The sequence below is a fragment of the Clavelina lepadiformis genome, chromosome 2 (assembly GCF_947623445.1).
Source record: "Clavelina lepadiformis chromosome 2, kaClaLepa1.1, whole genome shotgun sequence".
In the NCBI taxonomy this organism is placed as follows: Eukaryota; Metazoa; Chordata; class Ascidiacea; order Aplousobranchia; family Clavelinidae; genus Clavelina; species Clavelina lepadiformis.
This window is the reverse complement of record NC_135241.1, coordinates 25,700,136-25,718,100: the sequence shown is the minus strand read 5'-3', so window position 1 is coordinate 25,718,100 and position 17,965 is coordinate 25,700,136. Positions and strand designations below refer to the sequence as shown.

The window sequence follows — 17,965 nt, the reverse complement described above, 5'->3', positions numbered from 1 at the left end:
AAGCAAACATTTGCTTCTTTGGTGGTGATCATGGTGCATGCACTGCATGGTGATCATCCCAGACGTCATTTACACAATCATGGACGTATTGATTCCATATGGGCAGGACCAACATCTCCAATAAGCTGCATTGCGATCTTTCATTTTCGGGTCAGATCTGTGGTGTAAAAAGCAAGTAATGCAACTTAACTTGGAATTGAATGACAACTAAAATACTGCGAATAATACAAAGAGAAGACTCTCACCTTGAGCACAAAGTTTTTGTTTCTTTTTTCTTTTATCAACCTCAGCATAAGCGGCTTCCACTTGATCTTGTGAGGATGATGCTTCATACAGAGGATTGATTTAGTATTTATGTTTAAACAAACTAGATTTACAAAACTGCCACACATAACATTAACCATAAAAATTTAATAAAATAATCAACATAATGGGACGAAGCTGTGGCAGTGCCAACTCAACTTATTAGCAACAATTTTAAAACTTTACAAATCAGTAAAAACGAAGTTATTTCTACCTTATTTTATTTCAACATGTGAAAACATTTGAACATGAATCGTTAATTACCGTAGATAGTATGACAAAGAAATAGTTCGCTTGTGCACTACTTGTGTGAAGTATTACACAAGGAACATATCTGTCATAAAGACTGCGTATGCTGGCGGTAATTGTTTGAATATGAGCGAGGACGATTGATGGTTGGTGACTTGTTTTGCTTCTGCTTCGATGGATGAGTTCTCATTTCTCAAATTTGCGTGACTATGCTGTTAGTTGCTTGATTCTGTCTAACTTATACAAATTACTAACTTATAAAGTTCCCATTTTATTTATTATAACACAAAGGTTTTCACCTTAGGGCAAAGCTTGCGGAATGTTACATCGCGCTCAGTAACACGTGAGACGGTAAAATAGGGAAAAGGGGAGATCGTAAACATTACAACAGTATATATATGTGGCAAACTAGTTCAAGCGAGGAAATTATCTGACGTCATTAAGGAAAACTCAAATCTGGTAAACAAATGAATTTCAATATCCCAAATTAAATTCCAAACATGTCAAAAACAACTCGTGAGTCGTGACGTAATCGTCACATAGCCTTCCTACCCAGAGTAAAGCTTGCCTGAAATGAAATTGAAGGCAACCTTTACTCGACAAAATTATGTCTGTGGTTATAATATTCATCACAGTTATTAAAACAAGAATTTGGTACAGTACAATGACAGAGCTCGGTAAATATAACAAATATCGATACACCGTTTCACTTGAAATACAAAACATGAGACATAAGCTTACAGAAGTGTCGCTTTCCCTTGCATGTCGAAGGTAAAAAAAATGAGCGATCACGTCTGCGTGTGTCGTTCCGCGGCTGTAGCAAGCCTTGTTTGCGGTAGAGAGATGCGCCGTGTGGCGATGTCCAGTGGACTTTGTTTCTTGATGCGTAAAAGTATATACAATAGGTCGCTCATGCTCTTGGAGATGTATAACACGTTAGTTAGGCGATCAAAACTTCATCACATCAACCAGGTATCAATGTCATTAGTTCTGTTATTTCCGAATTAGTCTGGTTGCTTATATTGTAGATGGAATGTCGTGAAAACTTCCTCGTTGACTAGCGTTCGTAGTTGGCTGATCTTGCTGTTGAAACTTGGTCATCAAAACTTCATAAATAGCTGGTAACAGTCTTTCTCGCTCAATGTGCAACTAACTCAGCAATTTCGAACTTACTCGGGCACCAATTTATGACAAAGAAATAGTTCGCTTGTGCACTACTTGTGTGAAGTATTACACAAGGAACATATCTGTCATAAAGACTGCGTATGCTGGCGGTAATTGTTTGAATATGAGCGAGGACGATTGATGGTTGGTGACTTGTTTTGCTTCTGCTTCGATGGATGAGTTCTCATTTCTCAAATTTGCGTGACTATGCTGTTAGTTGCTTGATCCTGTCTATACAAATTACTAACTTATAAAGTTCCCATTTTATTTATTATAACACAAAGGTTTTCACCTTAGGGCAAAGCTTGCGGAATGTTACATCGCGCTCAGTAACACGTGAGACGGTAAAATAGGGAAAAGGGAGATCGTAAACATTACAACAGTATATATATGTGGCAAACTAGTTCAAGCGAGGAAATTATCTGACGTCATTAAGGAAAACTCAAATCTGGTAAACAAATGAATTTCAATATCCCAAATTAAATTCCAAACATGTCAAAAACAACTCGTGAGTCGTGACGTAATCGTCACAATAGCAAGGACATGCAGCAATTTTAGCACTGACTTTGACACAAGTGAAATGTTTAAATTTCTTAAAACTTTAGATCTAAACTAGATCCATCACATCATTGTGATATATTACATCTAGGTTAAAACTTTTTTGTGTTGGATTTGGTGCTAATAAATTTGTGCGCAAATTGAAATTTATATTGTAATCAACTCTTCTTATCCTGCAAAGCACAAGCTCTTTATGTTGGAGCAATTCTCTGGTTGCATGAAATCGGTTGATGCTTTCTTATTTTTACCAAAACATTATTTTGCAAGGCTTGAAAAATACTCTTGAAAGAATCATCATCTTCCATTCGCCTGTTGTTCAGGCCTGGTCTTCATCCCGAAACAAATTCAGGGTCATCCAGTTGTCTGCAGCGACGCCTCCACTTTCCCCTGTCGATGGCATCCTCGATCTTCAAACCTCTCCTTCTCATATCATCCTTCACCGTCTCTTCCCATGTTTTCTTTGGTCTTCCCCTTTTCACATTTCCTTCAATCATCTTATGCTGTACTCTTCTCGTCCAGCTCTCCTCATTCATTCGCTCAATGTGCCCCAACCATCTCAGACGATGCCCTCTCAGATGTTCTTCAAAATCTTCAACACCTGTCCACCCTCTCAGCACATCATTGGCAATCCCATCTCGTAGTGTCTTACCACACATCATTCGAATCATCCTCATTTCTGTCGTCTGCATTCGCCTGATATCAGCCTTCTTCATCGCCCAGCATTCAGCTCCATAACACATCACACTTCATATATATGCTTTATACAGCCTTCCTTTCAGGTTGGTAGAGAGTAGTCTGCCACAGGGTGTACCAGACAATTCCTTAAACTTTTTCTAGCTAGCGCGTATTCTTGCCGTCACTGCCTTGCCAGTACTGTCATCTTCCCCAATCATATCCCCCAAATAACGAAATTCCTTAACAAGCTCGATCTCATCACTTCCCAATTTCACATATTTCTCCTCTTCTTTATCACTAATACAACCTTTACATCTGCCACATTCGTAATTCGTTCCACTCGTCAGCCTTCCATTGATTCATATCTTATACACCCAATACTCGCACTCTCTGCATTGAATTGAATTTCTCTCTACTCTCTTTCCACAAATTGCGCATGGATCAACAGTACTGACTACTCCCTTCGATGATTTTCTACCAATTCTCATCGCTTTGGTTTTATTGATGTTCACCTTCAAACCTTTGCTTTCCAGTGCGCATTTCCATCTAACAAACTTCTCCTCCACCTCTTTCCAGCTATCTCCTACGAGAACTAACTCATCAGCTTACAAGAACTCATTCATTGTTGTTTCTAAATCGCACTGATCGCACCAATCGGGCTTAGCACTGAAACCTGGTTGACCCCCACTTTTACCTTAAACCATTCTGACATTTCGCATTCTGACATTTCTTTCCAGTTATCTCCTACGACCTACGAGAACTAACTCGTCAGCTTACAAGAACTCATTCATCGTTGTTTCCAAATCATGTGTCAGAGCATCCTCAGTAGCTTTTCACAATATTCCTTCCTCAACCTCAACCTATCTGCCAGCTGCATCTGTAACTGTCCATCTTGACTTCTCATGTAAGGGTTACCTACAATATCTCTGTTACACATTGCTTTTGTTATATGACTGCGTATATCGTTTATAATAAGGAGATAGCACTTACATTTAGATAGGTTTAGAACTAAAAAACTTAACAAAGTTTTCATTAAACATTTGTAAACAAAAACATATTTATTTAACTTGAAAATTTGTCATACGTTTTATTTAAAATCAACCTCCGGATCTGGACAACACTAAATGCAATCGTGTACAGGAACATTTCTTCTTTTTATAATAAATCAACATTGTTAAGAAGAAAATGCTTAATGAGTGCTTCTGTGCTTGTCCGGAATCGGCTTTTTTACAAGAAAATAGGGTCTTAAAAAAAACTGAAACACCTGGATAGGTCATAAAATATTTACTATATTATATATTGGCGAAATTAGTAAAGAAGAACAATAGATCGAAAATTACCGCAAAAGGTTTTCTGGAATTTTGCGTATCATTTGAACATGTTCTAGGCTAGGGCTAGGATTAAGTTTCTAACTTCAACAACAAGGAAGCAAATTGTGTGCTTGATGTTACCATCAACGGAGCGTATATGTAGACTTCGGTCCTTTCCTCAAATACCTTGAACAGATCTATCGCCGACACCTTTTATGTAGCCGAATTTAGCTAAGACGCTGGGTCTGCGACCTTACGTACGTCAGCTCAGAATCACATTCATTGCACTTCTGAGTATGAGCCTCTATCTGATGACGCAGTACAAACACGCACCACATAGACGGTATCTTACGATTTAAGACCCGATGGATGTCACTGGCGAGATTGCAACTCTTAGATGACGTATGTGTGAGGGTGACTAATGTATCTCTAATATTAACCGCGTAGGTGGAAGACAAAGGATATATTACACGGAAGTTTTCAAATCGATTATCTCATGACTTAAACGCTTACTAGATAAATGGCGCAGCTTGCCATTTTGCAAACCGGTTGAGAAAGAAAATGATGGTAACTTTGTTTAGGATTTGATTTAAATATTTTGAAATTTGTAAGAGATTTTCGATTAATTAAAAATTTTTAAACGGTATTTTGGATCATTAATGTTTTGTTCAACCTTTGATTGTTCAAGTGTTTTACCACATTTAATGGCGAAATATCATGTAGTAGTTTTCATTTCGTGTAATTTTATTTATGATGTTAGCGGCTTAACAGAATTTTAAAGGATTATTTACCCAGAAAAGTTCAGCCTAGGTTACATATGTTTGATCAGCAAACAGCTTAGTTTTTAAACCGAAAGTAATTTGGAGGAAGTTGCTGGATTCTAAATAAGCCGTAGATATAAATATTCTAAATTATAAATGCTGAGAATACAGAGCAGCTAAATATTAAGATTGTGTTTCATTTTTCACGTAGAACATGTTTCATCGTAGAATCAGTTCCACTTGCATTGCTATGAACCTTGCCAATTTGCTCTGGTTATCTCATCTTACTCTAGTTAGTCTTATCTTTTGCCACTGCGTGGGCTTGGAAGCTGACGTAGTAAGAATAATTCAACTCAACTTTGAATCCGATTATGAGCAGATATTTTTATTTCACTCCGTGATTGAAAGCATGTTCAGAAGCTCACATGCTCTGATTTGAAACAATATTGTTCTATTATCAATTTAATTTAACTATCTAGTACAGTGTTTCTCAACCCCGAGTCCACGGACTCATTTGAGTCCGCGTAAGATTTTTGTGAGTCCGCAAGCCCATTATTTTATCGTATATAATTAAATTAGGCATAGGTCATAATTTTCGCGACAGCTTTTCCCCTCAAAAATTAGGGGTCGCAAGAGATACTTTTTTCTGTTTTTAAAAAGAGTTCGCAAGTGTCAGCGCCTTTTTTCTTTCTTTCCTTCTCCCGCAATGCGATTTCACTTGCACACGTCACACCAGGTTATGCTCGCAAATGTCTGTGCATAGGAAGCCAGATTAGGTATTGTTGGTGGCGTAAAGTTAAAATATTTTAAAACTTAATGTAAGATCTAGTCATAGCAAAACGAAAGCAGGTGTTTGCATATAATGATGATTAATTGACGCTTGGATTTACTTCGGTCGAGGTAAATGGTGAAGTTTGGCCACTGTGTGTGTTGTGCTTAAAAGTCTTAGCACATAGCTGAAGCAAAACTTCGTGGACACCTAGAACGAAACCATGAAAAATTCGTCAACAAACCTCTTGATGTGTTTAAAGAAAAAAAATATCAGGTAAAGAGAAGTCGCTTTGATCACCCAACCGCTTGGGGAAGATTAGTTTACTCTCACAACAAAGCAGTGCGCGCTTCTTTCTCTGCTGCTTGGATAATTGCTCGAGAAATCGACAAGCGCTTCCATGCGAAGGCAGACAAGACTGCATGCGAATGCAAATCAAGCGTAAAACAACGTAGCATGTACTTACGTGAAGCTGGATTTTCAACATTGGCTATGGTTAAAACCAAGTACCGGAATGAACTTTAACCAGAAGACGATATCAGATGTGCGTTGACGACCATAATTCCTGATTCCGACAAACTTGTGAAACAAGTTCAGGGACAAGGTTCTCACTGAGACAGGTTGAGCAAAGGTCGTAATTTTCAAGGTTCTCATTGAGATTTAGCCTACATTGCAAATGTGCCCAATAAAAAAACTGCTTCTGCTTTTTGTGTGTGTTGTGTTACTGTTTAAGTGTTGAACTAACTTATTTTTTATTCCTATTACCTGAGTCCGCAAATACTTATGCTAATGGAAAATAGTCCGTGGGCTAAAAAGGTTGAGAAACACTGATCTAGTATATTGGACCAATAAACATATTTGGATATTCAAAGCGGCGGTCTGACGATTTATAATAGGCGCTGTAGACAATATATCGGCGTCTCTTGAAAGTCGCTCGGGCTAAAAAATAGCTCTTTGTTCAAGCTAATCGATAACACAATATACAATAACCGCCAACCTCAGATCGTCCAACTCGACATAAGTGGGGAGTGGCAAACTCTGCGACCAAACCGCGAACCATGTCATGGCTAAGTCACTGAGTGCAACATGTACCGTGACAAGTCCATTGCCTGCACGTTTCATACCGCACATAACAAACTAATTGCAAGATTACTGCCAAGACGTTTAATACAAATTGCTAAAAACATTTTGCTCAAACAATAACGGCCGCACTATAGTTATAAAATGACATATTCAGCGTGGAAAATAAATAGTTTATGATATTTTTAAAATGAAACCTAGCAACTCATCAAAAATTTTCGTTTGGTAGTGCTTTTTATATATTTGCTTTTACATATATTTTACATCGTTAAACTATTATTGTTAAAGACGCCAATGTAAGTGCAGACGTATAATTTAACCGTAGGTGGTGTAGGAGGAAACAAACAAAGATATCATACAAGGAAGTGATCAAATATAAGCAACGATTGTCTCAGAGCTGAAACGCGTAATAGCTATCTGTCTCAACTGATCAGTGATCATGTTACAAATTATTCAGAAAAGCAAAGCGACGAAGGTAGCTTGGTGAATGACTTTATTAAGATTTGTTGGCAATCTTTGTTGGTGATTGTTGATAAATGAAAGATTTTCAAATAGTTCTCAACTGCTTGTAGCAAATACTTAGATGCTGAAGAAATGTAAAACGGACTTCAGTTAGTATTTTAATCAATCAAATAATTAATCCTTAATCTTTTAGTTTTCCAATATTTCAGCACATTTTGTTGTGAAACATCGTATTATAGTTTTCATCGAGTTGTTATGTATTGTATATGACTGATATTGGCTCGACACCTGAATGCTGAGGCCTTGTTTGCACAAGAAGGTAGAACCTATTCAAAACATAAGTCTACAAATTTGATCAACATACTTAAACGGCATTTAAAATGAAAGTGGTTTGCCGTAAGTCATTTGCTTTTATGTATGTGACGACTGTTGAGGTTACATAGCGACTTAAAATAAAGAATTGAAACAGAGGTGTTCGCTTCTGTAGTAGTTTACCTGAGTGTTTAGAAAATTTAGCTTGGGTCAATACGGTTCATGTTCGATGCTTAGTGGCCGTTGTAATTGTAATGCTGGTACTTGGCAAGCCCTAGCGATACTTGCTCCTGTTCAGCGGTTCTGGTTAAAATTTGAGGTGGGGTAGGTTAGGCCCCGACTAGAAATAACGGAAATTTTGAACGAGAACTCGTTCGTGCAAAGACAAGATGGCGTGCACTGAAACTTCAATTCTTAGTTTTATTTAATTATAATTTAACCTTCAAACAAACACTTTTTCTTTGCTTATTTGTAATAAATTGACGTAAATATGAAAAAGTTTGGCGTACACTTTGATAAATCTCATGCGTGCAGGTACCACAGTTTCCACTATGGGGCAAGGCTAACACTTTCGACGGATATTACAACAAACACACAATTTTTCAGATGCTAACTTGTTGGCTGTCGTCATTCTTGTTACAGAGCCGAATCTTCAATGAGGTTAAAGATTGCTTTTTTCTAAAGACTGACGTCATAGCTAATGTATCACCCCTTTAGGGCTGGTTATTAAACTTGCATTTTGTCGTACAAGCATACGTTAGTGCATTTTGTCGTTTTTGTCGTACAAGCATACGTTAGTCTTCCAGTTGCTTTATTAGCAGATTTGTGTCATACAGCTGTACTATAGTACCGAATTACTGTACTGCAATAATTTTTCAGTACCAATATCGGTACTGTTGGTACTTTTAGAAAAAAGCACCGAATTACTTTTTTCAAGAAATATAAGTCAGTCCCAATGCTCGTTACTTTTAAAATGATCACTTCAAGGTTTTGTGAAGTATGTTTTTTAAATTTTATTTGCAATATTTTACATTTTTTTCCAACACCAATATTGTTACCGACTGTACTTTTAAAGTACCGACTGCCCACCTTTGTTTATTACTTAGCTCATTCTAGGACTTTGAAAAAATGAAAGAGTCTAGACAGGTACAAATTATTTTCTTTATGAAACAAATTGACAAAATAATTAATAGCAAGAATGTTTCCAGGAAGTGCTAAGCATGAGTCAGCATGACCTGCTCTAAGGCTCAATGTTAAAATAATATAACAATTGATCATCACGTCTTAAGTTTATGGTCATTTGAGCACCAACTAATTATCAAATTAACACAAGCACATCCATCACATAAATAATGCAATCATTGTGATGTAATTGTCACTTTACAATAGCCCAAATTAAACATGCACTGATATTTGTTCAAATGAAAATTATTTCAGCAATCAAAATCTTCCACATAATGAACAACTTTATTGTATATTGAAAATTTTTATTGCAAATGTATTTCACATTTTACCTCATAATCAACAAGGTGTATGGAAGTTTTGGAAGTAGCTGCCATTCAGGAATTTTGTAGACTGGATTAGGCCTACTATTTAAGAGAATTATGTTTTGTTTCCAAGCGAGACGTTTTCACTTCAGCATTTTTCTATAGTGTACCACATCATTTTCAGTAGTTTCCATAATGCATTTTTTAGACTAAATTTTATATACAGGCAATAGCAGTTCATTATTGAATAACTTTTGCGTATTTTAAGTTTTATTAACCACTGAAAATCAAGAACTTAATATCTGCTTATAACAAAGTTGTCCATCTAAAGTAGAAGCCATGAGGTTGGACTTGGATCTTCATTGTCTGTTGATAATATATGGTTTGTACATTTGTTTGCCTGTTGGTTGAAATTGTTGCCTTGTTTAAGAGGTTTCTTTTTTATGAGAATACTAATTGAACATCATAAAAATGCTGTGTTTATCATTCACAATTGTTAATAAATTGCTGTTGTTGTTTTTAACACTCGTGAAATGGTTCATTAACTAGTACCAACCAAGTATGACCAATGCACAGTACCAGTATGCCAAGTGCACAACCAGTTACAAAATCTTCTTGAATCACCAGACATGCTTAGTTAAGGTGAGGGATTCCACCAAATCTAGTAATGCTGTTATAAACTAAAGTAATGTGCATAAAAAAAATATACAAAACAATCATTGGGAAGTCAATTTACTTGGTATGAGCCCAGTATTTCAAAGAATAAGATTGAAAAATTCATGGGTTCGGCCTAAAATGTTCAAACTTGACTGTGGGAGTTTATTGCGTTGACTTTTTGAAATTTGAATCGTCTGGGCAAATCAAATAAGCTTTACCTAATTTCATGCTTCATGTAATTTCCCACTTAGACTTGAGTTATATAAACTTGGTAAAACGAATAATGTTTTACTGGCAATTTGAAGATACAATTTAAGTTATTATTGTTATGATAAGTAAAGTTGAATTAAAAAGCTTTTAAAGCGCTTATGCTACGCAATGTGCTTACGTTTTGCTACGCGTAAGTTCAATAAAGGTGTTTTGCACAAAGTGAGGAAATCGCACAAGTATAGGATCCAAATCAAATTGTTAGTTTTAACCAAAGTTTTCCAAGAAACAAAGTACAATTTTTCATTCAAAAACTACTTACGTTTTTGCTGTATTCGCAATATACAGGCTGCTGTATTAACAATGTTTGCATTTACAACAACGCTTCTCTGCTCATTGTTCAAGTACTACATTTTAAAACAACCTTATTTAAACGTGAGCATCAAAGCTTCAATATACGTTATGCATTCTACAGATTGCCCATCATCTCTTTCCTATGGTGTTGTGATTACGTCATCATCTCGAACATACCAAGCCAGTGGAATGTTCAGTTGCCCGACAGGAGATTTATTTTACTCGAATGGTACAGCACCTTCGTCTAGCAATACGATTTGCTTAGCAAATGCACAATGGTTGGCTCAAGATAATCTACAGTGTACAGGTTTGTCAAGCTTATTACAAAATGTTCACTCATCAGCAAAGCATACAAAGTAAATTGGGTTGTTGTTGCATGAAATACTGCCCAATAATTTGCTACATACTTAAACTTAAACGTATTCAATTAAGAACTTTTAAATAAAACATTACAAAGATTTCAGTGCATAATGTTTGAAGCAACTTATAATTGGAAGAATGAATAAAACAGCACGGAGATTTTAAAACATTATCACAGGAATCAGCATCATCAGCATCATCAGCATCATCAGCATTGAGACTTTTTCTAAATAGAAACGAAACGAAACATCTGCTTATCTTGTTTAGAATATTCTGAGATTTTTTATGCTTTGAATTACAAAAATTAGAATTAATTTTGATTTAGGTGCATCGCCTGGAACTAAAATCAGCACTGATCCCCCAAACAATCCATTGGCAACTGGTTTCAACAATCTCATTGTAAATGCTCAGTTTCCAACACCAACATCAAATACTGATAGATGTTTTTGGTTCTATGGAGGAGAGCTGGACAGTGGAAGTGGTGCTTCGTTTTACTCAGGACTTTTCGGTGGATGTGTTGCTCCATCACCGGGCACATATGACAGCATCACTTGCACTGAACAAACAATTGATGGAACAAATCACATAATAACAACATTGACAATCACTCAACCACTTGTTGCTGGGGATATAAGTATTGAAGTGAGATGCGCTATAGCAGTAATCATACCAGGCTCTGTAACTAGGCTGGTGCAAGGTGAGCATTTTGAACGATAACTACAAAGCGTGCTGCGTAAAGTTTCTGAAAGTGAATATGATTTTGATAAATTAAATATTGTTTGAAAGTTTTCATAATACAAGAAAAACTATTTTTCATTTGAATTCATTAAATAAAATACTGGTTTAAATATTTGTAAATATTAACCTAATCAATACAGATTGCCCGTCATCACTTCCTTATTATGTTGTAATTACGTCATCATCTCAAACATACCAAGCCAGTGGAATGTTCAGTTGCCCAACAGGAGATTTGTTTTACTCGAATGGAACCGCACTGCCATCTGGTGACACAGTATGTCTAGCCCATGCAGAATGGAGTGGGCAGGATACTTTACAATGTTGGTCAGGTAAGTTAGTAGTTTGGAGGGGTAAGGAGGTATTTTCTCTTGATAAACTAAATTTTCACTCGCCACACACTTGTTAAACGAGATATTGTATTAAACAATTTACTAGATCTACTTTTTAGCTTCCGACCCGTTAATCACTGGAAACCTGATCGTTTCTGAAGGAGATACCACAAGCCTGAATTGCAATTATGATGATACCGTTTTTCCTGAAGTAACATCCTTGATATTTTACTTTGATGAGCTTGGATATGTAATATCAAAGGTAAAACTTTTGCGAAATTAACACACTTTCTAATTCTAATTTCGATTTTAATCGCCACACTTTTTATTCTTTCGACTAAACTAAGAATAAAATTATTCTTTTTTGTAATATATCAAAACCCTTGGTTTTACCACAACAAAGAATTTTGCGTTTAGTACAACAAGTTAATGTTAACATAGTTTATGTAACGTCTGCATTTTGATGTAATTACGAAGGATGAAATGTTTCACCTGAAACTGGAAAAGGAAGACAACATGAAACCCATATCATGTCAAGTGGTGACGTCATATACGCAGATTTTCAATGACACCGGACGATCCAGGGTAGAACATGTTAACGTACAATGTAAGAAATAATTTTAACCCAAATGTATCGTTGTTGTTAACATTCGAGACAGTGTTAAAACAAATGTTTTCTTTAGATGCTCCTTATGGAATGGAAAACATTTCTTGTAGCTGGACAATTGATAAAACTGGAGTTTGTGATATTTCATTTTTTTCAAATCCCGAAATGAAATTTGTTTTTTTGTCTTTAAATGGTTGGTTTTGGCTGTTAATTTTATTCATGTTACTATTCGAAACAACTGTAAATATTATCGTTAAATTCAAAGAACCCTTGACAACATTATTGTGTATTTGATATTTTATGGTGTTTATGTGTTATTTGTTCATTAAGTGTTGTTGTTAAATTTGAAGCATCTGTCACAAATGACATTTCAATTATGCAGATAATGCGGTCTCTAATGATGGAAAAGATATTGTCTTCAGCAACGGCTATGAACAACACTATTTGTATACAAGGAGTCAGGTAAGGGTAATACATTAAAGTTAGGGCATTACATTTGACAATATACTGCACACTATGCAATACTATACTATATGCGCAATGTATATCAAACTATTTATCATCCGGGTTGAAATTTTTGAAATGACCCAAATATTAAAACTATGCACGGAATTTTATTGAAGATAAACTAAATTCACAGGTGACATCAAGTGATGAGGGAACTTACAAGCTTACTTTGAGCCATCTCCTTCCGCCATACAACTACTCAATAGAGTTTGACATCACTGTTGTCAACATCGATCAACTTCCAACACCAGACAACACAGGAGCAATTGTTGGAGGAACTGTTGCCGCTGTTGCTCTCATCTGCATTACAGTTGTGCTCGCACTGTATGTTACAAGGAGGCCACAAACGCCAAAAGCTAAAGGTTAGAAAATACACTGAATGCACAGTAATTTCTATTTTAGCCCAATGCATGAAATTAAGGACATAATAAAGTTATATAAAACTCCACTTGAAAATACATAAATATTTTCTAAAAAAAACATGAAGTGTAAGTCAAACTTTTTACATTTCTTTTAGATAAATTAAACACTTCACACAACACAAAAACACATACTGGTGAGTTAAACTTAAACGGCGATGTATTTATTGACAGTAAAAAATTAATCAAAAAACAAAAAACGTTCAATTTATTGCGATTATTTACGTCAGCTGCACATATTTGCTTAATAATTGTAATAAATTTTAAATTTGCTTTTCAGTGCATGAGGAATATGTTGAATTCGACGAACACGTAAAAAGCAATGCAAAGGTGACTTTAATATTGACATTATTTTGCATGTATTGCTAAAGATTCGATTTGAAATTGGGAACGTTGCAATATAAAATAAACTAAAAGATTCGTAGAGAGAAGAAAATTCAGAAGCATGAATAAGCGAATTATATTTTCTTAAATTCTCTCTCACTGTTCAATTAGTCGTATTTTTTATTTGTGGTTAATATAAAAGAAATAAAGCGTGTGTACATATATTTAAATAAATTCATGACTTGCAGACACAAGAAACAAACGCAGCTTATGAAAACCTGGAGAAGCTTGAGGAAGGTATCTCAGAGCATTGTGTTAAGATAAACATGAAGGTTTTCAAACAACTAGAAAATATAAGTTATAAGTTCATTGCAAAATTAGTTCACGCTGTTGTAATAAAATATGATGTCTATTAATGAAGACGTAAAACGACAATTTCTAGTTTCGATCATAAAAATTTAATTGTAGAATATTTCATAAAGATACTTACTCTGCCATTCTCCTAACAATCAGGTTTATGTTAACAGACAAAAATGGCTACTTGGAAGTGAACGTTGGTGATCGACAAACTACGGTTTGTTTCTAAAATTGTTAATTTTTTTTCTGTTTACATTTTGTCTACGTTGCAATTTATAAAATATTCAAGTAAAGTCTGAATTTATTTTATATAATTTTACAAATACAAAATTACGACATTTTTAAATTATTTATACAACATTATTGTGTTGTTGAATATAATATCATCATTCGCAAACTAACATCACCATTACACTGTGTTGGTATATACTATATACTCATAGCATCATTCTACCACGTTATTGAGGTTACAATATTACACGCCAATCAAAGGTTAGGTTATAAGACAAGTAGTAATGACGTCAGCAGTATCATCAGTCATCTGATTAATAATGATTCAATTTCTTGTTTAGGCAGCAAATTATGAAAACACCAGAGGAGAACAAAATTATGAAATCATCGAAGGACTTTATGATGGAGAAATATAAAACGTTAATGGCAAACTATTTAAAACAACCATCTCTTTATGTTGTATATATTGTTAAAAATGCACTTTCATGGCCCGGACTGAAATATAGGACCTTTGGGCATGAACGACATGACCAGACTATTAATATGATTATAAAAGTGTGTAGCGGTCAACGTTTCAACGTAGAATCAGTTCCACTTGCATTTCTATGAATCTTGCCAATTTGCTCTGGTTACCTCATCTTACTGTAGTTAGCCTTATCTTTTGCCACTCCGTGGGCTTGGAAGCTGACGTAGTAAGAATAATTCAAAGCAATTTTGAATCCAGTTATGAGTAGTAATTTTATTTTGACACCGTGATTGAAAGCATTTTGAGAAGTTCTTATACTTTGATTTAAAACAATATTGTTCTAGTATAAATCTAATTTATCTATTTATTGAATTGGACCAATAAACATATTTGGATATTGAAAGCAGCGGCCCGACGATTTATAATTAATAGGCTCTGTAGATAACAAATCGGAGTCGAAGCGGTTCTCTAACGATTTGTAATAAGCACTGTAGATAACAAATCGGAGTCTCCCAGAGGCCGTTCAGACTAAAACCAAATAACTCTTTGTTCAAGCTAATCGATAACAAAATATGCAATAACCTGCCAACCTCAGATCGTCCAACTCGACATAAGTGGGGAGTTGCAAAATCTGCGACCAAACCGCGAACCATGTCATGTCTGAGTCACTGAGTGCAACATGTACCATGCCAAGTCCACTGCCTGCACGTTTCATACCGCACATGACAAACTAATTGCAAGATTACTGCCAAGACGTTTTATGCAAGTTGCCAAAAATATTTTCCTCAAACGATAACGGCCGCACTATAGTTATAAAATGACATATTCAGCGTGGAAAATAAATAGTTTATGATATTTTTAAAATCAAACCTAGCAACTCATCAAAAATTTTCGTTTGGAAGTGCTTTTTATATATTTGCTTTTACATATATTTTACCTCGTTAAACTATTACTGTTAAAGACGCCAATGTAAGTGCAGAGTGCAGACGTATAATTTAACCGTAGGTGGTGTAGGCGGAAACAAACAGAGATATCATACAAAGAAGTGATCAAATATAAGCGAAGATTGTCTCAGAGCTGAAACGCGTGATAGCTATCTGGCTCAACTAGTCATGTTACAAATTATTCAGAAAAGCGATACGATGAAGGTAGCTTGGTGAATGACTTTATTAAGATTTGTTGGCAGTCTTTGTTGGTGATTGTTGATAAATGAAAGATTTTCAAATAGTTCTCAACTGCTTGTAGCAAATACTTAAATGCCGTAGAAATGTAAAACGGATTTCAGTTAGTATTTTAATCAATCAAATAATCATTAATCTTTTAGTTTTCCAATATTTCAGCACATTTCGTTGTGAAACATCGAATAGTAGTTTTCATCGAGTTGTGATGTATTGTATATGACTGATATTGGCTCGACACCTGAATGCTGAGGCTTTGTTTGCACAAGAAGGTAGAACCTACTCAAAACATAGGTCTACAAATTTGGTCAACATACTTAAACGGCATTTAAAATGAAAGTGGTTTGCAGTAAGTCGTTTGCTTTTATGTATGTGACGACTGTTGAGGTTACATGAGGTTGAGCGACTTAAAATAAAGAATTGAAACAGAGGTGTTCGATTCTGTAGTAGTTTACCTGAGTGTTTAGAAAATTTAGCTTGGGTCAATACGGTTCCTGTTCGATGCTTAGTGGCCGTTGTAATTGTAATGCTGGTACTTGGCAAGCCCTAGCGATACTTGCTCCTGTTCAGTGATTCTGGTGAACAGTTAATCTATCAGGCAATGTTAATAATTAGCTAAACTTTCAGTTTCAGTTCAGAAAAAACTTTCAGTATGTAAAAAGCCAATGAAGAAAAATAAAAAAATTGTTTTATCATTTTGTTTTGCAAGACCAACGTCAATTTTGTAGCTAGAACAACTTATTAGCCTAGCTTCGTAACTGACTAAGCTCAACGCAGTTCAAAAGGTCAAACGGAAAAGCTGAACTTTCTGTAACGGCCATTAACTACTTCTAACTTTGTCGCTGGTTGGCGCCCTCAAGCTACTTCCCGTGAAAAACCGATAAATTTGTTCTCACAGCATGTTCGTTTGCCGTTCTCTTTTCTACTGTTTCTGCGATTTGACTTTGATGTCATTAAAGTGTTGAGCTCAGAAGGTTATAACTTATTTAATATCTGAGTGAGGATGACGTATTACTGTAGCAGCAACCTTTTGGAGTCAGGAGTCAGGAGTCAGATTTATTTACCAGAGCAACCCAACAACTTACCTTGTCATATTTTAAGCACAAACCTCAATTAATCAAGTTTAATTATTACAAATGTGCTAAATATAAATTAGCATGTGTCTATGTTGAACTTATCCAAAATGGTAGATCTTTAATTCATCATTCAGAATATGAAAGAGTAAAAGAGAGAGAGAGAGAGAGAGAGTTACATAAAGAAAGAGAAACTTTCAGTATGTAAACAATCAATGACGAAAAGTAAAACATTTGCCATTTTGTCATTTGTCCTTTCTGTAAGAAGAACATCAACTTCGTGGCTAGAACAACTTATTAGCCTAGCTTCGTAACGAGCTCGACACAGTTCGTCGGTCACTTTGGACAAATAAAGGTCAAACGGAATAGTTGAACTTTCAAGCACAAACCTCAATCAATCAATTTTAATTGTTACAAATGTATTAAATATAAGTAAGTTAGTATCGGATATTAGCGGATAACGTATTATTGTAGCAGTAACCTTATGGATTCAGGAGTCAGACAACTTACTTCGCCATATTTTAATCACAAACCTCAATTAATCAAGTTTAATTATTACAATTGCGTTAAATATAAATTAGCATGTGTCTATGTTTGACTTGTCTAAAATGGTAGATCTTTCACTCACCATCCAGATTATGAAGGAGAGAGTCTCTTCTTCCAAATTGTGGAAAAAAGCTCATCTGGCTTGGTGGCCTATAGGATCAAAATCAATCGAGCATAACAATTTTCATTTTAATATTCTGAATGGTGATTGGTGCGTAGAAAAGCTTTAACTTATCTAAATTTGCATAAATATGCTCATTGCTTCTGTTTAAAAACTATATTTTACACAAACCAAACACATTCTGTATTACCCAAAACTAATTTTTGCAAAAATTTGTTTTTGAACATTTTACGTCCTTACCCCGTTCGAAAGCTAAAAACTCCACTTAACAAAAAAGCACTGTATTAGGGGATTTTACCCAAGCCAAAACCTCAGTTAACTAGCCTTTGAAACAATTGAAATGTGTTTTGTTTGATTTTCT

The 17,965-nt window shown here is 35.3% G+C and overlaps 2 protein-coding genes across 4 annotated transcripts; one reads left to right on the top strand and one right to left on the bottom strand.

The window, feature by feature from the left end:
- Nucleotides 1–2,603: 2,603 nt before the first annotated feature.
- On the bottom strand, nucleotides 2,604–3,014 carry LOC143445005 (uncharacterized). The gene has a single exon (XM_076943796.1). It carries the CDS (start codon nucleotides 3,012–3,014, stop codon nucleotides 2,604–2,606), a length of 411 nt encoding a protein of 136 aa, XP_076799911.1.
- Nucleotides 3,015–9,350: 6,336 nt separating this feature from the next.
- On the top strand, nucleotides 9,351–15,093 carry LOC143445786 (uncharacterized). 3 transcript variants are annotated; one of them, XM_076945105.1, is made up of 15 exons: nucleotides 9,371–9,512; nucleotides 9,680–9,772; nucleotides 10,470–10,655; nucleotides 11,034–11,405; nucleotides 11,587–11,775; nucleotides 11,895–12,037; nucleotides 12,253–12,382; nucleotides 12,459–12,575; nucleotides 12,765–12,844; nucleotides 13,023–13,251; nucleotides 13,407–13,445; nucleotides 13,589–13,638; nucleotides 13,881–13,929; nucleotides 14,160–14,206; nucleotides 14,562–15,093. In XM_076945105.1, exons 3-15 carry the CDS (start codon nucleotides 10,538–10,540, stop codon nucleotides 14,634–14,636), a joined length of 1,638 nt encoding a protein of 545 aa, XP_076801220.1. In that variant the 5' UTR covers nucleotides 9,371–9,512; nucleotides 9,680–9,772; nucleotides 10,470–10,537; the 3' UTR covers nucleotides 14,637–15,093. The 3 variants fall into 3 exon arrangements, with proteins under 3 accessions (XP_076801218.1, XP_076801219.1, XP_076801220.1); XM_076945103.1 differs by lacking the exon at nucleotides 9,680–9,772 and having other exon boundaries at nucleotides 9,351–9,512; XM_076945104.1 differs by lacking the exons at nucleotides 9,680–9,772; nucleotides 13,407–13,445 and having other exon boundaries at nucleotides 9,351–9,512.
- The last annotated feature ends 2,872 nt before the right edge of the window (nucleotides 15,094–17,965 follow it).

Excerpts from the sequence above, each read along its gene's own strand:
- LOC143445005 (XM_076943796.1), bottom strand. The coding sequence starts at position 3,014 with ATGTGTTATGGAGCTGAATGCTGGGCGATGAAGAAGGCTGATATCAGG.
- LOC143445786 (XM_076945103.1), top strand. The coding sequence starts at position 9,470 with ATGAGGTTGGACTTGGATCTTCATTGTCTGTTGATAATATATG. Across the intron at positions 12,576-12,764 it reads TGTTTTTTTGTCTTTAAATG|ATAATGCGGTCTCTAATGAT; the intron begins GTTGGTTTTGGC and ends TCAATTATGCAG. Across the intron at positions 13,930-14,159 it reads CCTGGAGAAGCTTGAGGAAG|ACAAAAATGGCTACTTGGAA; the intron begins GTATCTCAGAGC and ends TTATGTTAACAG.